This window comes from Podarcis filfolensis (genome assembly GCF_964270895.1).
Source record: "Podarcis filfolensis genome assembly, chromosome: 8".
Taxonomy (NCBI): Eukaryota; Metazoa; Chordata; class Lepidosauria; order Squamata; family Lacertidae; genus Podarcis; species Podarcis filfolensis.
In genome coordinates this window covers 5,550,932-5,577,933 of record NC_139611.1, presented here as the reverse complement: position 1 = coordinate 5,577,933, position 27,002 = coordinate 5,550,932, and the positions used below count along the sequence as shown (strand labels likewise).

Sequence of the window (27,002 nt, the reverse complement as noted above, 5' to 3'; positions counted from 1 at the left end):
GCCAGAACAGCAAGAGGGATCGCTAGGCAGTGAAAGCAGCAATCCCTCTTGCTGTTCTGGCTTCTGGGATAGCTGCACAGCATGCATTTGCTCCATAAGACGCACACACATTTCCCCTTACTTTTTAGGAGGGAAAAAGTGAGTCTTATAGAGCAAAAAATACGGTACTTCTTCATACAACGCACCTTTATACTATGGCACTTACTCCCACAAGAGGCAGGGATGGCCATCAACTTGGATGCCTTTAAAAGAGCATTGGACAGATTAATGGGAGAACAAGGCTATCTATGGCTACTAATTTTCTGGGTGGATCAGACAAAGTCATTCTCTCCAATATTATCATACAAGTCAATGAGTTTGCATTTGGTCTTCTCAGTAAGTTAAAGGGACCCCTGACCGTTAGGTCCAGTCGCGGACGACTCTGGGGATGCAGCTCTCATCTCGCTTTACTGGCCGAGGGAGCTGGCGTACAGTTTCTGGGTCATGTGGCCAGCATGACTAAGCCGCTTCTGGCGAACCACAGCAGCGCACGGAAATCACCGTTTACCTTCCCGCCGGAGTGGTACCTATTTATCTACTTGCACTGCATGCTATTGAACTGCTAGGTTGGCAGGAGCAGGGACCAAGCAACGGGAGCTCACCCCATCACGGGAATTCGAACCACCAGCCTTCCGATCGGCAAGCCCTAGGCTCTGTGGTTTAACCCACAGCGCCACCCGCGTCCCTGGTCTTCCCAGTAGTGGTGGTTAAATATGGAGAAGCAATGTATGAAGACAAATACTCTATGTGCAGAAGAAAAAGTGGCACATCAGATAATTCTGCTAGCCTTCCCATAATCCCTACTGGCCACTATGCCGCCACAGTCGGAGGCAGAATGTTTCTGAAGTTCAGTTATTGGAAACTGCAGGAATGGGCTTCCCATGGGCATCTGGTTGGCCACTGTGAGAATAGGATGCTGGACTAGATGGGCCATTGGCCAGATCCATCAGGCTCTTGTTATGTTCTTAAGTGTATGGGAAAATACCAGGTTTTAATATTTAACGCTGTATTGTTTTTAATACTTGATTGGGAGCTGCCCAGAGTGGCTGGGGAAACTCAGCCAGATGGGCGGGGTATAAATAATAAATTATTATTATTATTATTACTAATACTACTACTACTACTAAGTGACCTTTGGGAACCTAGTATCTTTCAGTGCAATCAGCTTGGTGTGAGGAAGATTGATACAAGCAGGACGGCAAACATGGGGCTGACCCTCTCAACTCCTTGAAGGGACAAGATCCAAGTATTAGCTTTGCTTGAGATTCATTAATATAACAAATGGACAAAACACATGACTCTGTGCTGTGTGCCTGAGGGGTCTTTAAAAAGGGCTGACAGTGTAGCCTCTTGGCTTGTACAATTCCATTTGGTTATAATTTCATAAATAATCATTTATGGCATATAGTTCGGAAGCACTAATATGGTTTGTAGATAATTCAGAATTCAGGCTATTGTGGTAATGCACAGAATACAGTTTTCCTCTCACAAAACAACCACAAAACAACCACAACCTTAACTTGCAATTGCTCCCTAAAAAAATAAATGTTCAAACCCAGACATTTCGATGCAAAAAAAATACAAATCAAGAGCGCCATCTAGCGTCCACCTGTAGTGGCCATTAAGCTACTGGAAGGCAGGCAGGCAAGTACACAGGCACACACACACAACAACACCCACAAAGTGGCCATCAGAATTGAGAAGCAAATACACTTCCATCACTCACAGAAAGATCTGTTCTCTTACTATTTTATTTTATTAGACATATACTTCCTTGCATCGTAAGATCTCAGGGCGGTTCAAAAGATAAATATCTCACTCACTATTTGCATTTAATATTTTTTAAAAATAAATATAATTTTTTTTAAAACCAGAAGTATCTTTCTGCTGCAAATATACTTTGTAAATATTAGTGCAAATACCCCACAAAAACACTCCCAAATTCATTCCCACAAAGGACATGTGAGGAAGCAAGCATCTCTCTTCTTCTGACAAGTTTTCCAACACACCGTTCAATCATTTCATGTGTTTGGCATATGAATGATATAGAGGTGAAATAAATTAGGGTTTTTTTAAAAAATTGATTTGAGGATTTCACCTCTCACCAAAGGCGGGGCAGTTCCACAAAAAGTACAGGACAAAACTTACAGTTAATTGTTTTCGCAAAGAGAAAAAACTTTTTTTATAAAACTTCTTTTAGTGTGTTAGTTTATACAACTCTTACAAGATAAACTCACTTAGAAGACAGTTAGCAATATGAAATCCAGAACACAAGGAAAAAGAATACACAACAAAAAATATTAACATTTTAAATAAACTATTTAAAAATGCAACCCTCAAACTACTCTACTCCAGTGATGTTAGCCACCTGAGAATCATAGCCATACTCTTAAAAAGGATGTGGGAGATTTTAGTCTTATTGTACACATATTTTAGTTCTTGAACAAAGTCCAGTGTTCATAATTCATTTGGATGGGTAAAATACACCAAGATAATTAGAGCTCATGTCTCCCCATATCAATGTTTCCAGATGAATTTAATTCACTGTGGGTTCCATATTCTCCTTCAGTGTGCAATTATACAGGACCTACACCATAATTAATGCAAATTACAAGCCATGCACATTTAATTGCTGATTTCAGAAGAATGGCATCCTTGTAAAGGATTTTCTTTCTAATGTTAGGAAAGATATGAATATGCAAATAATCAGCATTTCAGAGCTTGCTCCTTCTGCCCCCAAACACCCAAAAATAATATCCACTCACCACAAATTTGGGACTATATAAACATGATTTGCATTGGATTTAGTACAGCACTGCAAGTGATATATCGGCACACAAAAAGTGCTCACATCAGCTCATTGCCATGTACTTGCAGGGCATCTTGAGAACCTGGCCAGAGCATGGGAAAGGGAGCTCTATTGGAAGGGAATACATTTTGCTTTCCATGTTTCTTTTTTTATACCTTTATTACATTTATATCCTACCTTTCCTCTAAGGACCTCAAAGTAGCACACTTGGTTCCTCCCTCTCCATTTCACCCTCTCCGTTTCATCCTCATAGCAGCCATACAAGGCAGCTGATGCTGAGTGATAGTATCTCTGGACCAGTCAAGTTTTAAGGCTGAGGGAGTATATGAAGTCAGGGCTCCCCAGTCCAAGTCCAACGCTCCAACCACTACACAATACCACTAGTTCTTTCCTTAATAATTAAAAATACTGATATACTGATCACAATGCTCAGGTAAGACATTTGATAAATCACCAAGACCTCTCATTAATCTTAAAACAAGACCCCACCATATACATCATTTCAGTATGCAAAGACAGAGGTGATATTTCCTAACCTGCAAGTGCATTTTTTAAATATAGAATTGTAGAGTTGGAAGGCACCCCAAGGGTCATCTAGCTCAACCCCCTGTAATGCGGGAATTGTTTCCTTATTTATTCATTTCCAACGTTTTCTTCTTCTTTGGGCTAAGCAGCAGTGTTCTACACATATGCACACGTACCGACATCCAATTTCACTGGTTTCTTCTAACACTTGACTCAGTGTTTGTTTAGCCTTAAGCAGTCCCTTTACAACGCCTCCAGCAACTATGTTCAATGGTTTGGCTTCAGATGAAAAGCCACAATGCCAGAGCCCACAGCTCTAAAATGTGGATTTCCATCCTGGTCTTTTACAACAGGGCTTGTAGATAACCACTCAGCTGACCTTACCCAGGGAAGGCAAAGTGTTTCTACAAGATCATATAGGAAAACTTTCCTCATGCCTTCCTCCACCCTTATAGACATCATAGAATCATAGAATCATAGAGTTGGAAGAGACCACAAGGGCCATCGAGTCCAACCCCCTACCAAGCAGGAAACCCCCTCAGAGCACTCCTGACATATCGTTGTCAAGCCTCTGCTTAAAGACCTCCAAAGAAGGAGACTCCACCACACTCCTTGGCAGCAAATTCCACTGTCAAACAGCTCTTACTGTCAGGAAGTTCTTCCTAACGTTTAGGTGGAATCTTCTTTCTTGTAGTTTGGATCCATTGCTCCGTGTCCGCTTCTCTGGAGCAGCAGAAAACAACCTTTCTCCCTCCTCTATGTGACATCCTTTTATATATTTGAACATGGCTATCATATCACCCCTTAACCTTCTCTTCTCCAGGCTAAACATGCCCAGCTCCCTTAGCCGTTCCTCACAAGGCATCGTTTCCAGGCCTTTGACCATTTTGGTTGCCCTCCTCTGGACACATTCCAGTTTGTCAGTGTCCTTCTTGAACTGTGGTGCCCAGAACTGGACACAGTACTCCAGGTGAGGTCTGACCAGAGCAGAATACAGTGGCACTATTACTTCCCTTGATCTAGATGCTATACTCCTATTGATGCAGCCCAGAATTGCATTGGCTTTTTTAGCTGCCGCGTCACACTGTTGGCTCATGTCAAGTTTGTGGTCAACCAAGACTCCTAGATCCTTTTCACATGTACTGCTCTCAAGCCAGGTGTCACCCATCTTGTATTTGTGCCTCTCATTTTTTTTGCCCAAGTGCAATACTTTACATTTCTCCCTGTTAAAATTCATCTTGTTTGTTTTGGCCCAGTTCTCTAATCTGTCAAGGTTAAACATAAAATTAAACATAAACATAAAAACATAAACATAAAAACATAAACATAAAATTAAACATAAACATAAAAGACTGGGGGCTCATCTTGTCTAGCATTTTGCTTTCTGTGGTGGCCAGCCAGGTCCAATGGGCTCCAATGGGAAGCCCACAAGGAGGACATAAGCACAGTAGCCTTCTCTCACTGCTGTTGCCCTGGTGGTAGGATACAGCCATTATGACCAGTAGCTATTGATAGTCTTACCTTCTATGAATTTGTCTAATCCCTTTTAAAGTGAACTAAGGTGACCGCCATCATTAAGACAAATATGTTTGGGCAAGTGGGCAAGTAAACATTTTGTGTAGGCAAATAACTTTTGTGGAATCATTTGCCAGGTTCTTCTGAACAACAACTCCACAGAACTATCCGTCCAGAACAAGTTTACTGCTCTTCAGTGGTATAGCTAACCTGAATAGCAACTCCTTTCACATTGGCCTGGCATAGACAGCAGTAATTCCAAGCCCATCCCTTCTTGCCGTTATGCACTGGCTTCACCACAAATCTGTGCATTAGGCCAAAATTACATGTTGCATCTGAGCATGGGGGCTGTTTTAATGTCAGTTAATAAACCAGGAAAATGAACCAGGGAAGGAGAACTCAGCTTCAACGTTTATTTATGATTTCATAAACTATGGCTTGGGAAGGCTCAAACAATGGTCCATGGATGGTGCATGTTTTAATTTCTTCTACAGAGTGAATGTCTGGATTTGTTCACTAAAGTTGCATGTTTTTTTTTAAAAAAAAAGTCAGGGTGATACAGGGTGGAAAATATTCCATTGTTATATTTTTCATGGAAAGTTTTCATAAAAAAGAATGAAAAAGATGCTATCTTAATATTTTTGGATGCTGAGAAGGTGTTTGACAATGTCCCTTGGGTATTTATGAAGAGAATTATGGAAATTATGGACTTTGGGATAGCATTTATCAAAGGGATTGAAGGGTATATGGAACAAAGGGTGAAAATGTTAATCAATGGAACAATGACAGAGAGATGCAGTATTGTTTTAAAGATATTTTCAATATGTTTTCATTGCTTTGTTGCTTTATCCCTTGTTGTTTGCCACCTGGAGCTCCTCTGGGTATATAAAAGTATTAAACGAACAAGGAAACATCTGTTCCAATTTATATAGCACTTTGCACACCCGAAAGTGTTTCATGTGAATTATATTGCTTTAATCCTTACAATAACCTTGTAATGTAGGTTAAATTTATATGCCCTATTATAGATGGGGAGGGCTGAGGCTGAAAGAGCATGGCCTGTCAAATGCTGCCTGTGAGCTCACAACTGTGAGATTCGAGCAAGTCTCCTGACCATTCTTGTAGTCCTCCACTTAAACTAATTGCCCCTCAGGAAAGGGATGTCTGAAATTCGCTCAGACACCCCATTGTTTCTGTTCAATAAATTATACAGGCTCATAAGATTCTTCATAGCCTGGAGACACTACTTCGTCATACAAGAAATGAGTAATTTGGAATGTGATCTGTGAAACTGTCATTTACAATACTTGCTTTTCATGAAGAATGCAACTGATGAAGTTGTTTGTTCTACAGGAAAGCTTATGCCATAACCGGGACATCTCATAAAACGGGAATGTGTCTCTCCCTTACCCCGCCCCGCCCCACCCTCACTTTCACTGCCAACAGAATGCCCCCTCACAGCGTACTTGGCAAAAGCCAGGGTGCTCCGCCCTGGGGCAGAGAAGATGAGTGGCAATGCCATACGTTGAAACATCTCCCTCCCACTGGAGGGGGGGGTGTTCTGGCTGCAGAAGCAGTGGGGCAAGCAGGGTGCTGCCTCTTGTGCTTTCGCTGCCCGGTGCTCTAACCTCCTTTTAAAGACACCTTTAAAAGGTGATTAGACCCAACTCTGCAAGTGGCAGAAAAAAACTACATTCATTTATCTTCTTACATAGAAAGCCAAGAATAAATTCCTGCATTTCCCCACCTCAGAAGGAGGATGGAGAATTCCCAATATTCATTTTAGAAGATGAAACAAAAGAATGGGTGCACATAGAATTAGATATAATCTGAAACACCCTCACCTCAGTGTACCCATTTCTAAACCCTCACAACACAAAACAGATTCACACAGACCATGCTTAAAGCATTGAAAGAAAAAATAGGAATACTGTCCCAGCCCTGTCCCCCTCTAATCGCCCAGTTTACCACCCACTGTTCCACCATGCATCCCAAAGCTTTCAAATAAAGATTTGGCAAGCCAAAGGTCTACACCACCTACAAAATGGCAACGCCATACTGATACAAGAAATACAAGACAAAGTAGGGAACACCCAAATACCCTGACTGACCCAACAACAACTGCATGCCTTCTTAAATAACCCAGCAACAAAGGTAACTGCCACTAGGCCCTTGACTAACTTTGAAAAACTCCTACTATCAACAGAGGGACACAGAAAAGGGAACGGTATCAGCAATATACAAAGCACTACTCCAATACACTACACTCCGTACTACAATGGGAACACGGCACAATATACAAAATAAAGTCAACCCAATGGTCAAAACTGTGGACTAAATTGCCCTTCAAATCCCTCTCAGCCAAGAAGAGGGAACTCATTTTGAAACTAATTTACAGGTGGTACCTAATACCACAGAAACTGGCAATGATACACCCAGGTGTTGGAGAGGCTGCACCACCATAGGTACATACCTCCATATGTGGTGCAATTGCCCCCAAATTCAATCCTTTCGGATAGCAGTCTTACAATATATCTGCAACTCCAGAACCGGTTCTACAAAATATCTTCCAAGACAACAATGCACACTCCCATGATAAAAAACTCATAAGCCACTTACTCTCAGAAGTTAGGAGTGTCATAACCAAACACTGGAGGGACCTATCATGAGTGAACATGGACCACTGGTACCAAACTGTATGGGAAACCGTCATACTCGAAAAGCTAACTAACAAACTGAAATTAGCATGGGGGAAAACAAAGAACGCTTTCACCCAGTGTGGTTCCCCTTTATTGCATATATAGGCCAACAAGAGAAAGACCAACCTCCCCTGACAGCATGCGAATTGATATGGCTGGTTTAACCCAGCAACACACCCACCCACACTGCAACCAGCCAAATACAACCAGCCATGTCCTGGGCCCTCTGGCCTCTCACTTCACCAGCAAAAATAAGATACGTACTCACGTGATGCTGACACAAAAGCTCTGCTCATATACTATGCCGAAGAATGAAAGTTTACTGTGTGTCCCGCACTCTATTTCCTCCCTTCTCTCTCCCCACTTCACTTTCCCCCTACGCCATATTGCCTATAACAATAATGTCTCACATAGCAGACCCGTATGAAGGACTAAACTATTATTAAACAGAGATGTGTTATGTACCTTTGTTACTCAAGAAAAACCAGTTAATAAAAACATATTCTTAAAAAGGAGATACGTATAGGAGAACAGATGCTTAAATGGCACCCCTGTGTTGCTGGGGAGCAGCAAATGAAGCCCTGCTTGTGGGCTTTCTCAATGGCTATGAATGATCCCTGTAAGAAGCAAGATGCTGGACAAGATGGGAGTTCTGGCCTGAATCAGAAGAGCTCTGCTTATGCCCATTGCAATATAGAGTGACACAGCAAAACTGCTGGCATGTCATTTCTGTGTGCAGAGGTCAAGCTGAAAGGGAAGTTACTTTGAAGAAGGGTGGAGAAAGGAAGCAAGTGCTTCAGGACAGAGCAGAGAGGATAAGGGTTACCATGGATGCCTGGGGATATAGCAACCCTTCAAGAACTGCTCAAGAACGTGCTGGAAAGGACATACCCACCAGCAGTCAATAGCAGACTAACTCTTACAAGTCTATCAGGACTGCTCCTTACATTAGGCACTAGCAATTCTGGGTTTCTTGTTAAGTGAATGCGGGCAAGGAGCTATGTATATATGACAATAATAATTTTATTATTTATATCACACCCTTCTGGCTGGGTTGCCCAGCTATGTGCTCATCACATACCAAGGATCAGCAAACTTTTTCAGCAGGGGGCCGGTCCACTGTCCCTCAGACCTTGTGGGGGGCCGGACTATATTTGGGGGGGGGGGTGGAATGAATGAATTCCTATGCCCCACAAATAACCCAGAGATGCATTTTAAATAAAAGCACACATTCTACTCATGTAAAAACACGCTGATTCCCAGACTGTCTGCGGGCCGGATTTAGAAGGCGATTGGGCCAGATCCGGGCCCCGGGCCTTAGTTTGCCTACCCATGACATAATCACATGTTCTTTTCTATGTGCACATCTTAAATATTTGTGAAGCAGGCTTCAGGGCTCCACTAGACATTCAGTAGCAAACAGAAATAAAAAGGAGGGGGCAGGGTGCTTTTCTGGGGGAGAAATGGCAGTCAGTGGCTGTTTAACCCAAATCTGCAAGGTTGGGCTTTCAGGTTGACTAGAGGAAAGGGCAGGGCAGGGGAAGGGCGTCCTCCTTCCTGCCCTTCCCTGCAAACCTGCCTCACCAATGGTCCCTTTGTTGCACCTTAAAAACAAAACACTGGATTGGGAATTCTTCATTTGCAACCACATGTCAAGTTTTAGCTTCAGGGTAATACTGAACCTCATGCACAAAAGGAGAGGGAAGAGAGAATCAGAATGTTTTGAGAGAATCCATTACAGGTTATGTCTTATTTGTGGATATTCCAGACCAGGGCTCTGCAACCCGCGGCTCCGGAGCCGCATGTGGCTCTTTTACACCTTTGCCCCGGCTCCGGGCGGATACTAGCGAGGGGAGGAGGCGCATTGTGCGCCCCGACACTCCCCACTGTGGCGGGTGCTGTACTGGCTGTGACGTCGCATGGGGGCGGTGCGTGCGTTAGTCACGCACCATCCCGACGTCACCTTCCCGCCTGCCCGCCCACTACATTGTAAGGGGCATGTACGCTGGTCACTGTTTTGAAGGGGAGTGAAGAACACACACACAAAAAAGGTAACTTGTTAATTTAACGTTTATTTCTATGAGGAGGAGTAATTCTGAGGGGTCAAACAAAGAAATAATAAAAAAGTGACAAAAAAGTTATTTTTATAATGACGAGTTTTGCGGCTCCCAGTTTTTTTTTCTTCGGAAATGGGTCCAAGTGGCTCTTTTTGTCTTAAAGGTTGCAGACCCCTGTTCCAGACTAACTCTAATAACTTTGCAGGGAGGAGGAATGGCACCCAGGGGAGTATATTTCAGGCAGTGAATTGCAGGGTACTTTGAGTATTCGCAGCTTAAAGACTTCCCATGCAGAGTCTCAAATCACACAAAAAGCAGGTTTTCTAGGCTCCAATCATGTGCTGTACCATAGCTCCACTTCCCTGTGACTGTGGGAGTACAGTCCTGCTCAGCTCCTGTGCATGACCAGAGTCTACAGAGCTAATCGGAACCAGAAGAGTGGACATTTTTACAGCAAACAAGGTCATCTGTTTCATGCTGCAGGCAAAGATGAGATAGCTGGCTCTGTTGCCAAGATAAAAGCTTTGATCTCATCAAGAGAGATAATGCAAAGCCAGAAAACAGCACATTCCACAGAGCATGAGATAAATATGCCCTACTCCAGATATAAATCATACCATTGATAATAACCATTTAGTTTGTTTGTACTGTATGGCACATTCACAAAGAATGGTGCTTTCCAAAGTATTTCAGGATGGGTCTCTACCCCAAGAGGCATACAATCTATAATTTAACACAGTGGAGTCAACTGAGGAAGGAGAAGGCAATGTCCAAATCGGAGCAATTTCCTGGCAAGGAAATAGCATTTTATGGACAATTATAACTCCCCCCCCCCGCCCCAGAGTGGTGTTGTACCAGGTGACCATATGGCCACCCAACTCACCTACCTAAGTCTCTGTTACGCACACCAAGCCACCCCCTTCACCCATAATCAAATCAGACCTGACATTTAATAGCAAGATCATCAGACCAGGAGGATGGGGTTGGCTAACCAGTATCCTTAGATTCTGAAATACGGCAGACAGAGAGCAAGGGCTGTGGTATAACTAGCCCTCCTCGTTGTCTCTGCATAACTTTGCCCAGCTTCAAACCACCCCCTGCCCAGCACCACAGAGATGGCAGCCTCATTCCCCTCCTCTGTCTCTGACCCAGACACATACAGTGGTACCTCTGGTTAAGAACTTAATTCGTTCCGGAGGTCCATTCTTAACCTCAAACTGTTCTTAACCTGAAGCACCACTTTAGCTAATGGGACCTCCTGCTGCCGCTGCGTGATTTCTGTTCTCATCCTGAAGCAAAGTTCTTAACCCGAAGTACTATTTCTGGGTTTGCGGAGTCTGTAACCTGAAGTATCTGTAACCTGAGGTGCCACTGTACTGCTGTTAACCCACCTCTAATCATAATAGTAGAATGTAGAGAAATAAATAAAAGAGATCAATCCAACCATTCCAGTCAGAAACCACTCCATCTCTCACCTGGGGCACTCACTCAGGGGGGCAATTTGCTTCAGTTATTTGCACTTAAGCCTACTCATATGGGAAGCGGGTGGTGCTGTGATCTAAACCACAGAGCCTAGGGCTTGCCGATCAGAAGGTCGGCAGTTCAAATCCCTGTGACGGGGTGAGCTCCCGTTGCTCAGTCCCTGCTCCTGCCAACCTAGCAGTTTGAAAGCACGTCAAAAGTGCAAGTAGATAAATAGGTACCGCTCCGGCGGGAAGGTAAACAGCATTTCTGTGTGCTGCTCTGGTTCGCTAGAAGTGGCTTAGTCATGCTGGCCACATGACCCAGAAGCTGTCTGCGGACAAACGCGGGCTCCCTCGGCAGGAAAGCGAGATGAGCGCCGCAACCCCAGAGTCATCCATGACTGGACTTAATGGTCAGGGGTACCTTTACCTTTACCTAAGCCTACTCATAATTACTATAGCAGGAAGTTCTAGGAAAAAACTGCTTGCTACAACTATGGATTGGATAAGAATGCTCCACGTTGAATGCGGACATTGTTAATGCAATCACTGCGTTTGGAACAAAAGGATTATGAACAACTTTTGAATCCCACAGGTTAATGGCACCTCTTACCACATGTATGAACAGATATGAGAAACTGCTAAGGAAATTGAGAAAAAGGAGAAAAATTTAAAGCAGGGCAGGGCAAAACCTAACATTCAAGCAAGTTCAAGAGACTCTGGATTTGCAAGTGCCTATCAGAAACATTTAAAAGAACAAAACAAAAATCAGATTTCATTATTGATTTTGCTATGGTTCTAATAAAGCAATCTGCTGTGCAGGATAATTGTGAGCCTTGCCACAATCCTGGCAATTAGCTGACCAACTATATTAATCCTAACAGCAGGCATAACACTTCTGTCCCCCTTCCCATTCATGTTCTGCCATGCTCAAGGTGCAGTGTCAAAAAGAAGTGCTATTTCACTACTGCAGGGCCAACATAACTGTAAGAGAACTTGCTGGCACACTAGAAAATGGTTTTCAAGAATAGCCTTCACTCCACAACTAAATCCATCTTCCCCAACCAGGTGCCCTCCCATCAGTTTTTGCCAGCAAGCATAGCTGTATGGTGATGGAGTGCTAGGCATTGTAGTCTAAAATATATAGAAGGTAGCAGGTTGGGGAAAGCTGAACTAAATCAACACAAAATTATTTTATTGGACCAAGTTTGCAGAAAAGTAAGCCGCTATTTGTGACCAACTAACTATTATAATGAGTTATAACTTCCTTTAACCAATAAAACAAATGTAAGAAACAAAAACAACTGGAGACCCATGTTTGGAAAACCCTGACTTAGAGTACCAACTCTGACAATACATACATTTTTTTACCCAAACAAATGAGTGTTGTTTTTTGACACTTGATCACTATAAAATATGTGCTACTACCATACAGAATATTCTTCACCAAAGGTAGTATAAGAATCATGTCTCATGAGTTGCTTGGTAACACAGTTGTTAGCTCCCCAAAACAGAATACACAGCAGGCAAGGCAATCTGGTTCACAGGTTCAAAGTTTATAAATGTGAAAGGCGAAAGATTTATACGATCTGAAGAGAAACCAGAGTAACCAGAACTGTTAGATCCCAAAACTAAGATACTTTCAAGAATGTATAACTTGCTGTTAAAATGGAATACGCAGGATGAAACGGTTAAATCTGCTATGATTAAATGGGCACAGGATATCGGTCATAACATTATGTTTGCTGACTGGGAACAGTTGTGGACCACAGGTATGAAATTTACGGCATGTAATGCCTTAAGAGAGAATATTATGAAAATGATATACAGGTGGTACATGACCCCAGTCAAGTTTGCAAAAATATATCATTTGCCTGATAATAAATGTTGGAAATGTAAAGAAACTGAAGGTACATTCTTTCACCTTTGGTGGACGTGCCCAAGAATTAAGGCCTTCTGGGAAATGATCTATAATGAAATGAAAAAGGTATTTAAATATACCTTCCTGAAGAAACCAGAGGCCTTCCTTCTGGGCATTGTCGGCCAATTGGTGCCAAAGAAGGACAGAACTTTCTTTATGTACGCAACAACAGCAACAAGAATACTTATTGCGAAGTATTGGAAGACACAAGATCTACCCACCCTGGAAGAGTGGCAGATGAGAATGATAGACTATATAGAATTGGCGGAAATGACTGGCAGAATCCGAGACTTGGGAGAAGAGGTGGTGGAGGAAGACTGGAAGAAATTTAAAGACTATCTTCAGAAATATTGTAAAATTAATGAATGTTAAAATCATGTTCGGATTGGCAATAAGTGGTATTCAGCAACAAAAGTTAATAAGAATATGCAAAAATGAATTGTTAAATGGATGAAAAGATAGAGTCATAATATGTTAAGATATAGAGTCAAGATAAATGAAAGAGGGTAAGGATTTGCTGAATTGATTATGTAAATGGGAATGCAAGAAGGGGAGGTGTGAGGAGGTCAAGGAAATAAGCAAATGAGCTTTGAAATACCAAAAGTTGGATTTGTTTTTTGTATTTTCCTTGTTTTTTCTTTTTTATGTATTTTCGAATTCTTTGTTTTCTTGGTTTTCTTTTACTCTGTAACACTTTGTTTTTTTGTAAAACTCTAATAAATATCTTTTTAAAAAAACAACAAAGTTTATAAATGTGGAGGTATCAAGCTTCAGGCAACATGGATCTCTTTTAGCAGGCAAGATGGCATTACTATTTTTCAATTATATTAAAATTGGGGAAGTCAGAACTTAATTACAAATTCACTAATCAGTTACTTCTACGTATGAATTTTGTTCTAACATCAAAATTAGGGTAAACAGATATGAATCTTTTTAATAAAGTTTGTTACTGACATGGGGATTTAGAAAGAGGCTAATAAACGATAAATAAATTTAAGCTTTGATCCTGTACCCATTTGCCTGGAAGTAAGCCCCACTGAAATGAATGTGAATTCTTCTGACTACACTGCTAATGTTTTAGTAAACATTTCAAGTTTGTTATAAGAATTTCAGTGATGTACTCTGTCAGTGAATCAGAGTGGCCCAATTCTCAACTAATACTCCACTTCCTTTCCCCTCATCCTCTTGCTAGCCACACTACCAGGAGGTAAGTCATGTTTGCCTTAGCATTACATCCCAACCTAGGCTCCAGAGAAACCAGGCTCACTCCAGAGAAACCATGAGCTGCAGCCAAGGTTTCCCTTGGCTTACTGCTTCTGCTTTGCTTGCAGTGAGACAACTCATGACCCCCACCTACGCACCCAGGGGGTGGGTCAGAATCCAGACATAATGCATAACCAACCTCTGGCTTAGCTTAAGGCAGTGCAGGAGGACCAGGAGAGGGAGTGGAGCAGCACTAGTTTTCCTCCAAGTAGTCACACACTAATGCATTCATGCCCAGCCATGGTTTGGCTTAGCGTGGCATGCAAACTACCTCAGTGCATCCTCTTATGTATAAAACACACCCTGTTTACTTGCACAGCAGCTCTTCTTCACATCACACTGTTAAGAGAAGGTTGCCCGGGGTGGTGGAGCATCCTACAAGGTAGCACTCTATTTGTGAAATGCCCTTCCTCTATAAGTACCGTACATTCAGTGCTGACACCACATCATTTTTGGCAACAAGTAAAGACATATCTGTTCCCTTAGGCTTTTTAGGTGTTCAATGACTGGTTGTTTTAGTCTTCGCTGTTAAGCAGTTTGCAGTTAATTCGTTTGCCATTGTTTCTAACAATGTTTTGTTGGTTTCACTACTGTACTGATGAAGAAGGCTGGGTTATAAAAGCATTGAAATAAATAAATTTGTCTGATGCTTCCCCCAGTTACAGGGAGAAGTTAGTTATCCCCCTCTTTGAGGAGACCCACCATCTGTAGTGCCTCCAACAGTGATTTTCTGTCCATTCAACAAATTACTAGCTGTCACAACAGTGTTCAGAAAAAAACCAATTCCAACTATAATTAGTACAACAGATGCATTGTTCCAAGCCTTAAAAAGTTATTGAATGATCGGTGAAAGTCAGAGTGATTCAATATAAAAAAGCAAACAGGCAAAGAGCTATCTTCTAAAAATAAAATTATGGTGCCGACATTGTATATGATCATAACATTTACACCTAAAGCTAAATATATGTTTACTAATGGGGGGGTTACAAATGAAGGACCTTTAACACAAGTTTCAAGCACCACATTGGGAGCCAGGCCAGCAGTTGTCTACACCAAGCTTAGCTGAAGCTTAACCAACAGAAATATGGTGCAAAAAGCCATTACATAGCTGTAGCAAGTGGTTTAGAACCATGAGAGCCAATGTTGGCAGAAAGCACCCACTACCCAAAACCCATCTGACAGACCCACATAGCTGGGTTTCCACCAAATCTGAATGCCTTCTGAAGCTTCTTGTTCTTTCCACACTCAAAGTCCTTTCCATATCTCACATAACCTTAACAAAGCCTTTCCTGAACCATCCAAGCTTCTCCATTGCCATGACACTCCCCAACTCAATTTTGTTCCAATACCTGACTAGTCCCCATCATGATAATCTATTGTAGATTAGAAGCCTCTGAGCAGGAATAATTGTCACTTAGGCACTTTATACAACACCTGGCACATTAAATCAGCATTCAGAAGCACTAATGGTACTGATGAGGCCACAATCTGCATGAACAATCAAAAACATGTCCCATAATCCTATGAGAACCAACTAACATGTTGAAACAGAAAGAGTTACCTGCATATAGAGAGCTTGAAAATCACTTAAGAACATTTCTGGCAGATCCCACAGAAACCCTTACTAAGCATCCTCCACATTGTCTGATCCAGTTGGCTCTTGTACAACTTTTGTGCAACTTTAGCTATAGTTGTAGTAATATCTCATTTTTTCCCCCTAGACCAAATATGGCTTCACCTATCTATAAGCCATTGGCTTTGTGCTTTACATTCTTTCTTGAAACAGCAGCAGTAACGTGGATGTATCCAGTCTGAAAACTTTTCCTACAGTCCTGACTCTGTAGCATGGAGGTTTGACAAGGAACACAATACATTTTTGAACGCAGGTCAGAGTCACTGAGCCATTAAAGAATGATTATGCAAGCTGGTCCTTGGATGAAGGATAACAGCTTGCTTACCAAAAAAAACAACACACACATGCTATTTTCTTATTATACAACTTGGACAGAGGCCTAATGTCTTTTTGATAAAATATGCTTGTCATGAAATACTTAACAGGGCAAATGAAGGTATTTCAACTTCAGTAAGTTCAGACAGAGGTGGCAACCATCATTAGACAAAGTAGGGCAGCAGATTTTGGGTATCACTGAGGGCAGCGGTGGGCAGGGATAGGTCTGACATATACAGTCCAACCTACTTAGATGTTTTGCTGAACAAAAGCTAATATGAATGCACAACAAGAATTCTACTGTCTCCTTGCTCATTTCAACAAGGCTTATACAGGCAACCTTTCTAAGGGAGGATATCCTAATGTTAAGTAGGCGGGGTTGGATTTTTTAAACTCAGGCACGAAAATGTCTTGTGCTAGCAGAGGATGTCAATTTCCATATCATTTTTTGGCTATTAATTACTGCCACAGCTGGAATTCTTCACATTGGGTTTAGCAGCCTGCCTGCTCATGAGACAAGGAGGAAGCATATCAGTAGAAGTATCCTACTGGATGACGTTTTATTTGCCAAAGCACTAGGCATGGCAGTGAAGTTAACACATACTTTATTCCAAAACACGTGAGGAAGAACTTTATGAGCGACAAACTTCTGACAGACATCAAAAATATTTTAAAGTGCTTCTCTGTGCTCAAATGTTACAATATCTGTGTTTATGCTTCTGAATATATTCAAGTTTTTCAGCGGAGAAACAATGAGAGTGGAGCAAAGCAAGAATAACTGATCAATGTAAATCTCTCTTTGGCAGAATCAAGCTAGGGTGATTTATAACCAAGCTAGGGTAATTTATGGGGGATGCGGGTGGCGCTGTGGGTTAAACCACAGAGCCTAGGACTTGCCGATCAGAAGGTCGGCAGTTCGAATCCCCGCGATGGGGTGAGCTCCTGTTGCTCGGTCCCTGCTCCTGCCAACCTAGCAGTTCGAATGCATGTCAGAGTACAAGTAGATAAATAGGTACCACTCCGGCGGGAAGGTAAACGGCGTTTCCGTGCGCTGCTCTGGTTCGCCAGAAGCGGCTTAGTCATGCTGGCCACATGACCCGGAAGCTGTACGCAGGCTCCCTTGGCCAATAAAGCGAGATGAGCGCTGCAACCCCAGAGTCGGCCACGACTGGACCTAATGGTCAGGGGTCCCTTTACCTTTACCTTTAGGGTAATTTATAACTATCCTTTCTTCAACCAAACTGCTTTCTAATCAAATTGCCTACAAATTGCTTATAACAAACCTATCCTACTGCTATTAGAAAGTCTGGAGCTACAGTACAGATTATTTAATGAAAGTATGTTGCCTAAACTATTAAGAATTTCTCACATGTATGGTGCTTGAACTCCAGTAGCCTGCCAATACCAGATCTCGCAAAGTGACCCACAAATCTTAAACTCTTTATACATCAGTACAGCAATACGTATTCTAGCAACAACTGAAAAGCAGACATTTCAGCTGTCATCTGAAAAACAGTTAAATGATTTGAAGCACACTGTCTTTCCTGCAAAGGTTATCCATTCCACAGACTGACACATAACATTTTTCTCCACATTTATCTTCACCAAGACAGCTGGATGCAACCCTATATAGGTAAGGTTTTTTTAATGTTTAACATTTTATTATGTTTTTATATACATTGGAAGTCACCCAGAGTGGCTGGGGGAACCCAGTCAGATGGGTCGGGTATAAATAATAAAAGTATTATTATTATTGACTAGGACGTCCCTAGGAGGAGGGTATGCAATTATACATGTTAACTCCTGCTATATACCGTATTTTTCGCTCTATAGGACGCACTTTTTCCCCTCCAAAAATGAAGGGGAAATGTGTGTGCGTCCTATGGAGCGAATGCAGGCTCCCTGGCTTCAGCGATAGCAAGGCAAAGCCTCCGAAGCCTGTGCTCCGGAGGCTTCGCGTTGCTTCCGCTGAAGCCAGGAGAGTCTGCTCTTTGAGGCTGGCGGTGGAGAAAGCAGCGCTTCCCCCATCACCCGCCCCAGAGGATGGGGGGCAGCAGGAAGGCGCGCAACGCCTTCCCGCTACTCTCCAACCCGGCTTCGAGGCTGGCGGTGGGGAAAGCAGCGCTTCCCCCATCGCCAGCCCCAGAGGATGGGGGGCAGCAGGAAGGCGCGCGACGCCTTCCCGCTACTCTCCAACCCAGCTTCGAGGCCGGCGGTGGGGAAAGCAGCGCTTCCCCCATCGCCAGCCCCAGAGGATGGGGGGCAGCAGGAAGGCGCGCGACGCCTTCCCGCTACTCTCCAACCCGGCTTCGAGGCTGGCGGTGGGGAAAGCAGCACTTCCCCCATCGCCAGCCCCAGAGGATGGGGGGCAGCGGGGAGGCGCGCGACGCCTTCCCGCTACTCTCCAACCCTCCTGTGGGCTTTTGCGGGAGATGGGGGAATTCCCCCACCTCCCGCAAAAGCAGGCAAAAGCCGTGCGCTCTTTAAAGGCTGCACGGCTCTTGCAGGCTTTTCTGCGAGGTGGGGCAATTCCCCCACCTCCAGAAAAGCCTGCAAGAGCCGCACAGCCTTTAAAGAGCGTGCAGCTCTTGGGGGCTTTTCCCCAAGGAGGGAGAAGGGACTGACTAGCCGAGTCAGTCCCTTCTCCCTCCTGCGGGCTTTTGCGGGAGATGGGGGAATTCCCCCACCTCCCGCAAAAGCAAGCAAAAGCCGTGCGCTCTTTAAAGGCTGCGCGGCTCTTGCAGGCTTTTCTGCGAGGTGGGGGAATTCCCCCACCTCCAGAAAAGCCTGCAAGAGCTGCGCAGCCTTTAAAGAGTGCGCAGCTCTTGGGGGCTTTTCCCCAAGGAGGGAGAAGGGACTGACTGGCCGAGTCAGTCCCTTCTCCCTCCTGCGGGCTTTTGCGGGAGATGGGGGAATTCCCCCACCTCCCGCAAAAGCAGGCAAAAGCTGTGCGCTCTTTAAATGGGCTGCGCGGCTTTGCTGGCTTTTCTAGGAGGTGGGGGAATTCCCCCACCTCGCAGAAAAGCCCGCAGGAGCCGCGCAGCCTTTAAAGAGCGAGCGGCTCTTGGGGGCTTTTCCCCAAGGAGGGAGAAGGGACTGACTGGCCGTTTCAGTCCCTTCTTCCTCCTGGTCGAAAAGCCCGCAGGAGTCACGCGGGGCTCCTGTGGGCTTTTGCGGGAGGTGGGGGAATTCCGCCACCTCCCGCAAAAGCAGGGAGAAGGTCTTGGAGTAGCGCACAGGCTGCGTGCAGCCTGTCCACTGCTCCCAGAGCTGCGGGGGGGGGGGTCATATTTTTTCCTTGATTTCCCCCCCTGAAAACTAGGTGCGTCCTATGGTCTGGTGCATCCAATCGTCCGAAAAATACGGTACTATCTGCATGCATCTTAAGAAATTAGTGACTCAGCTAGAATAAACTACTTTCAGTTAGATACCCCATCCTCATTGGTTACTAATAGGTTTAGATGACTGATCACATTCAGTTGGTGGATCAAAGACAGAGAACTAATCACCAAGCTATCAGAGAAGCAATAGCTTTCACGTGACACTGAAGGTTGTATCTAATCATTACAACAACCTTCAACGAGAAGACAGGTTGAACAAATGCCAAGGGGAAAAATAAATGCCAGATAAATTCTTTTAAAAATGGTAATAATCTTTATTAGATTTATTAGAACCCACCAGTGAGCTGCAGAAGCCAAGCATAGTGACTCACCAAGTTTCCAGAAATGGATATTGGGGGGAGGAGAGGCAATCAGCATCAGGTATTGTTTGAAGGTTGGTTGGTTTAATTTATAACATTTTAATTTAATCCTTTCCCCAGGGTAGCATACATTGCCCCTCACTCTATCTGATTCTCACAAGACCCCTGTACAGAAGACAAGGAAAATGTTGATTGGCCCAAGGTTATCCAGGCAGCTCCACGGCTGAGTGAGACCTTGAATCTCCCTGGTCTAACACTGTCACCACATTAACTATACATTTTCTAAAAGTAAAGTAAGTCCACAACTTATGTGGGAGTTACCTCCCAGGATTTCAGGCAGCAGTCTTTTCCAGCCCTACCACTGAGCTACGCCCCCTTTTATAGAAAATGTCAGGGCATGACAACTCTCCTGGTAATAAACATTTGAATCTATGATGCTCAGAACAAGAATGTGAACCAGTAGATTTCATTTGAAGGTGGGCATGTTACTGAAGCAGAGACTTGGGAGGCAAGACTGGCTGCTGCAGATCTATTTAGAAAGGTGGTGCCACACAAGAGAAAATTTTGGTCAACTGTGCAAACCTCAAGCTTTCAAAGAATTGGTGAATAGCCCGATTTCTGTTATTTTGAAGAGAATAAAGGTCCTCGCTCCTCTACAAATTGCTGGAAAAGTATTTTCCTAAGACTTTTATCAAAACCAAAGATAATCCTTCTGGTCAAAACATGTTCCTCTTTACACCCCATTCCAGCTTTGAAGTCAGCAACAGAACACGGAATGCAGCTTTATTTTTCCATCTTTAATCTTTTCCCTACCTTTCTCGACATCATGAAGGACATTCCCATTTGTTAATATCCTCTTCCTGCAGTTTCTGAGTAAAACAAAAAGTACGTTTTAACTTAATGAACAGCTTTTCATAACAGCTTCTTTAACAAACACTATTATTGTCCAAGCACTTTCACGAGGAAGACTGCCTTAAGAATAAAATCCCAACATCTGTCAACTGTTTGTACATTACTTGTGCAAAGTCTGGCCATCCATGCATTATTCACATTTTCAAAATGCCCACACACAAGCCTACAAAAATGCAGCTGTGTACATATTCCCCTTCAGTGCTTTGCATTCTATCCTGCCCTGTCCCTGACATCTTTTGCAATACCTACAACACTCCCTAGCATTGCTTACTAGATCGTTTTCATATGACCATCTTCTTGTGATATCCATTGTAACTGATGGGTATTTTGTGGTTTGCTATGTTATATTGTTTTGATTGGTTGATTGTATTTGTGGTATCTTTCTTTTGTATTAATATGTTGTTAACCGCTTTGGAGACCTTTGGGCCAAAAAGCAATACTGTATATAAATAAAACACAACACAACTTATACTGTCTCAGCCATCCTTGGCATGCAGAGAAGCGGCCACTGTGTTTAAGTTGTTACACAGCTGAGATGCTACTAGCATTACATTTCCCATTCTATGTGCGTCCAATTAAGACACTGAGGACTGTCAAGCACCTCCTGCATCTTTGACCTGTGGTACATCCACAGGCAACAGCAGAAGAGAACTTACTGCACCAAAACTGCATCCTGCTCTTACAGTTAATTGCTCAACCACTATTATTTTAGGCAGAGCGGACTTTTCTAACTGCCTACATAACCAAACAGGTCAATAGTTTTCAATTACACTGCTGATATTTGATCATACGCAGGATCCCTATGTCACCTAATTATAACAGCTTACATATAACTTCATGAAGAATCTGTGAAAATCAAACACTGAGCTTCTATAAAGTTGGAGGGAAGCAGTTTAGTATTCTGTAGAGGATGGAAGTGATATTTCCAGTTAATCCTCACTGCTTTCAAGCATGATTACTTGGAAACAAGTTCGTCTGAAATCAATGAGATCTACTTCAAACATTTACTGGCATTGTGGGCTGTAGAGCAAGAGTTAAAACATAAGGCACTACTATACAGTGGAAAATAACAATTTGGGAGAGGAGACTATAATCCTAATATTTTATACTGTGCTTTGTTATCTACTGCGCCCCACCCCCAATTCACCAGGCATTATGCTCTGCTAGCAAGAATACATGCTAAGGTGTGACCTATCTTTGTTCTTAAAAGTTAATCAGGTATTAAGATGGTGCATCTAAACCTGTTTACTAGTATAAATTACAGATAAAAACAAAAATTCCAAGCAACATTCATTTCTGCCCTCCAATCTAGTTTCTTGTTCATTCCTTTTGTTTACAGTCTATTAACCAAACATCAATGGTTGTTCCAGGATAGCTTTTGTTTCTAGCATCAGACCATCAAAGAATTAAGATTTCACACTAAGCTTCCTATCAACTATGATCTTTAACAACTACCTTTAAAAAAACATCTAGATTGCTTCCAATGCTGCTGGAGTGCAAGATCCAGTCAACAAGGGCAATCGTGTAGATAAGCAAACTGCTTGGACTACATGACATGGTAGGATTCTGTACATTAATTGTCTGATGCTCTCTCAATTCCTAGTCAGTAGAGGGCTGCAAATGGCCAATCTATTATTTGCTCTGACACCTCTTCCCAGTGTCACTCACTTCTTGCACCACCTCCCCAAAATGCACAAATCTAAATAGTCAGTCCACACCCACACTCAGTATTTGTCCAGCATTTCCAGTCCTGCAGAGTCTCCAACTTTCCAGTTAAACAAGGACTAAAATGAGGGTTAAAAACTGTCCAGCAACAGAGCACTCATTGACCCAGAATCCTTGAGAGACAATGCAATCAATTCTGACAAGGAAAAGCAATTATTTCAGTCATTCAAAGCAAATTCATTGATTGTTTAATCTTTTGCTTTTCAAGAGGGAACTGGGCATTCAAAGAAAATAGATAGAATAGCTAGAATAGGAGCAGATCAAGGTTGTGTTCCAAGCTTATCTTTGAAGCGCAGGGGAATACCTATGTCAGTTTCAAAATGAAGGGATGAAAAGTGACCGTGCATATACTGCTTTGGTAGAATATACTATCTTTTAAGAATACAGTACGTGTATGGATTCAGCAACATTAGTAGGTATCAGCTACGTCATTCAGTTTTAGAGAATACATTTTATCTATAAGCTGGGGAGAGGCTTGAATGATGCTGCTCAGTGAAAGAGAGAAGAGTTAATTCCTTGTCCTCCAATATTTTAATATACAATAAATGCTTCCTAGTTTGAAAGGCAGGCAGTTTATGAGTTAAAGTTACAGAAACACACTATCCCTGCATCAATTTTAAATTAGTCCCAGCCAGACAGGGAATGTAGTCTAACACTGCAGGTGAATTAACCTAAATTCTTCACCTGGTTTATAAGCCTTATATGTCTGCCACCCATTTTGTTTCAAAAAAAGATGGACATACAAGTGAAAGGGAGAGGTTACACCCAGGAGTGCGTTAGGGAGAAAGCATTCATTTTTAATCAGATGGATGATTCTCGCTGGCACCAACCCATTTCAATCCTCTTATCCTTTTCCAGCAGTCAATTTGAAGGCAAAAACCCTGCAGTAATTAGCTAGATGTTCGCTCTGGTATCACACAGAGAATGGCTAGAATGCTATTATTAATGTACCAACAAGAAGGGAGCAAAATGAGGCTAATATCTGCTGTAGTAACAAGGCATTATCAGGGAGACAGAGACAGACAGAGAAACAGAAGTGATGGAATGAATATCTCATACGATAACAAGGCTTTTGTAGTTACAGCTACGGAGGCAACAAACTGGGTTAATATAAAAAGAAACAGAAAGATACTTCAAGTGCCCATAAGTGGAGGAAACGGGTTGCTACAAGTAGAAAGCCAGAACTCAAATCAGCTGTGGGGGGTGGGAAGAAAAGAGAACCAGGGGCCGCTCACCTCAGAAAAGATGCGAAAAGGGGCAGAGGGTATGATGGCAAATGCTTGGCATGGAGGAAAAAATATGTGTATCTAGGCTGCAACCATCAGGGTCTAGTGGGGGGAAGAGGAACGGCAGGATTCCTATAGGCAGAAGATGCCAAGGTGGAAAGAAGGGGCAACTGAGGGACCACATTTGTGTGAACGCACACATGGGAATCAATGACTCCAGGCACATTGTAAAGAGGAGTTCGCGGAAGGGTGTGACAGCTGTGCATGCTGCAACTATTAACATTGCACAAAACAGTGTACAGTACAAAGGTTAGTATGGATTATTGGGCGGGGGGGCAGAGAAAAAGGGGGGTTGCAATAACTGCGCCTTATAAACCAGGAGATGCAAAGAGTAGAAAGAAAGCGAAGTCGTGAACTACTGATCCAGGTAGCCAAAAGAAAAAGAGGTGTAAATTCCGAATATTTAGAGGGGAAGGGCATAAGAGGTGAACAAAATGGGCTATATTGGGGGGCGGGGAGGTAGGCAGATGCAAAAGGACGTGGGCGCGGGACCCACCTTTTTGGATCGGGGGGGTCGTTATTCTGGGGCAAGGCGATGCTTGGAGAGGCCGGTCAAGGGCGGGGGGTCCCAAGCGGCGTGTGGACACCTGGGCGGGCGTGTAAGGATAACGGGGCGGCTTTGGGCCTGACAGGGCAAGAAGAAACCAGCGATCATGGAAAGAAACGCGAAAGGGATGCTCAGGAAGGATGGCGAAGCCGGGGAGGGAGGGAAGGAGCCCAGAAATAACCTGGATATTTTGGGGGGGGCGAGGCATTCGGGGGGAGGCCCGGACAGGTGGGCGTTAATGGAAGAACGGGGCACCCCCCCCCCTTCCCCTATCCGAGCGACCTTCCCTCCCCTCACCTGCCATGGCTGGAAGCGGCTGGAAATGGCGGCGGCTGAGTTGGCCTGGGGTGGCTGCGCTCCCTCGCAGAGCGGCGGAGACTGAGGGAGCGCGAGCGAGGGGACTTGGCGGCCGAGGCATGGGAGAGGAGGAGGAGCAGGAGGCGGAGGAGGTAGGACGCGAGGGCGGGCGGGCGGGCAGGCGAGCGAGCCAGCGAGGGCCGCCCCCTCCTCACAAGATGGCGCCTTCCGACGCGGCCCCTCGGGCAGCGCGGAAAGAGCCGGCCTTCCTTTCTCGCGTCTCCCCCCACCCGCCCGGGGGTGATGGCGTCGGCGGCGTCTCGGAAGCGGCGTCGGCTGCTTCTCCCACCGCGGCCCCTTCCGCGGCTTGGAGGGAGGCGGCGGCGGCGGCCCGGCAGGCCGGGGATGGAGATAGCGCCGCCGCCGCCGCCCCCTTTGTTCTTCTCTGAGGAGGCTGCTGCGCTCGCTGTTGGTTTTCATAAACGGATTAATCGATATGCTGTGTGTGTATATCTCTATATATTTCTATCTAGGCGATGTACATGAAACGGTAAAACCTATTTTCCATAAAATCCTCGGAGTGGAATAAACGAACGAGTGGACATGCCTAGATTACGTATTCGGGCAGGATATATTATTTTATTATTATTATTCATTGAATTTATATGCCGCCTTATACCCGCAAGTCGACCCAAATACGTTAATTCGACCATATATTTATTTTTGCTATTTTTCCCTGTATTTTTGTACAGAATATGTTAATATGTGTGTGAGAGGGAATTTATTATTGCTGCTGTTATTTGCCTCAGCCAACATCCAGCCCCGTCATTTGAGGGGGGAGGTGGCTCAACAAACTCCCAAAGGAAACGTGGCGGACAAATAAGAAAACGAGCCAATTGTTCTCTTATTTCCCCTTTTCCATCCTCTCAGGGCGAATTTCTTCTGAGTTGTGGTGACAGGTAGAAATGCAACAGGTTCAGCTCCCCACCCCCAACTCCGTGTGACGCTCTCACAGGTCCTCGTGGTTCTGTGTCTCAGAACGACCCCTTAGCTTAGCCCCAGCACCCAGGTGCCTGCCGGCTCTTTGGGACTACAAGTCCCATCAGCCCCTGAATATCATCATCATCAACCTTTTATTCGACCGTCAGTCAGAAAAAAGTACATTTGTCAATACACAGTTAAAACATCCAGGAAGATGAGGAACGGCTAAGGGAGCTGGGCATGTTTAGCCTGGAGAAGAGGAGGTTAAGGGGTGATATGATAGCCATGTTCAAATATATAAAAGGATGTCACATAGAGGAGGGAGAAAGGTTGTTTTCTGCTGCTCCAGAGAAGCGGACACGGAGGAATGGATCCAAACTACAAGAAAGAAGATTCCACCTAAACATTAGGAAGAACTTCCTGACAGTAAGAGCTGTTCGACAGTGGAATTTGCTGCCAAGGAGTGTGGTGGAGTCTCCTTCTTTGGAGGTCTTTAAGCAGAGGCTTGACAACCATATGTCAGGAGTGCTCTGATGGTGTTTCCTGCTTGGCAGGGGGTTGGACTCGATGGCCCTTGTGGTCTCTTCCAACTCTATGATTCTATGATTCTAAGATTTTAGAACTTAGCGCCCCTGAATCATATAGATGGGCTGATGGGAATTGTAGTCCAAAACACCTGGGAGTCCACCAGGTTGGGAATCACCAGCATGCCTGCTTGTGGGCTTCCCACTGAGGCATCAGACTGGCCGCTGTGGGGTACAAGGTGTGCTTGTACCAAAGCTTTTAAGAGGTGGCCTACCTGAGTGGGGGTGAAAAAAGGGAACACCTCCTGGAAAAAAAATTTCTGGGTTCATGGTAGCACCTGACTACTTATGGTTGGGTCTACAGTATATTGCTTTTTTAAAAAAATATATAGGGCACGTTTTGCCTGGTATTATAGGAATTCTAAGGTCTCATATGGGACGCAGGTGGCGCTGTGGGTTAAACCACAGAGCCTAGGACTTGCCGATCAGAAGGTCTCATATTACCTTAAGGTCTCATATATATATAAATCATATGTATGTATTTGCCTTGTTGATTTATGATCATAACTATATACACCACATGTCTGAAATAGTATAGGAGGAACAGTCATGAAGCCATTTTGACTCTTCCAGCCACCTCAAAAATTCTCTGCAGTAAGGAAGGAAATGGGGAAACCTCCCCATTGTCTCTTTGCTCACAAATCCTGTCTTAAGGGCGTATTGTGTATGAATAGGGTGAGCCTGTGACCTGGATTCAGGAACTAAGTATTTAGCATCTCAAAAGGAATGGC

General features: G+C 43.8%; 1 protein-coding gene across 7 annotated transcripts in view; it reads right to left on the bottom strand.

Annotated features, from left to right (window-relative positions):
• The window catches only part of SLC23A2 (solute carrier family 23 member 2), an 85,603-nt gene extending 60,458 nt beyond the window's left edge, over positions 1 to 25,145 (bottom strand). The window contains exons 1-3 of one of the 7 annotated variants that reach the window (XM_083629440.1): positions 24,707 to 24,961; positions 20,753 to 20,808; positions 19,952 to 20,104 (exon numbers count right to left, since the gene is read on the bottom strand). Coding sequence is in view for 1 of the 7 variants with exons in the window: in XM_083629446.1 (XP_083485572.1) it covers positions 20,753 to 20,782 (30 nt within the window). In the remaining 6 variants the exon portion in view is untranslated. Of the gene's footprint in view, positions 1 to 3,549; positions 3,569 to 19,951; positions 20,105 to 20,752; positions 20,809 to 24,706 lie in introns of those variants that run through there. The other 6 variants (XM_083629437.1, XM_083629446.1, XM_083629447.1 and 3 more) reach the window with 6 other exon arrangements.
• Positions 25,146 to 27,002: the final 1,857 nt, after the last annotated feature.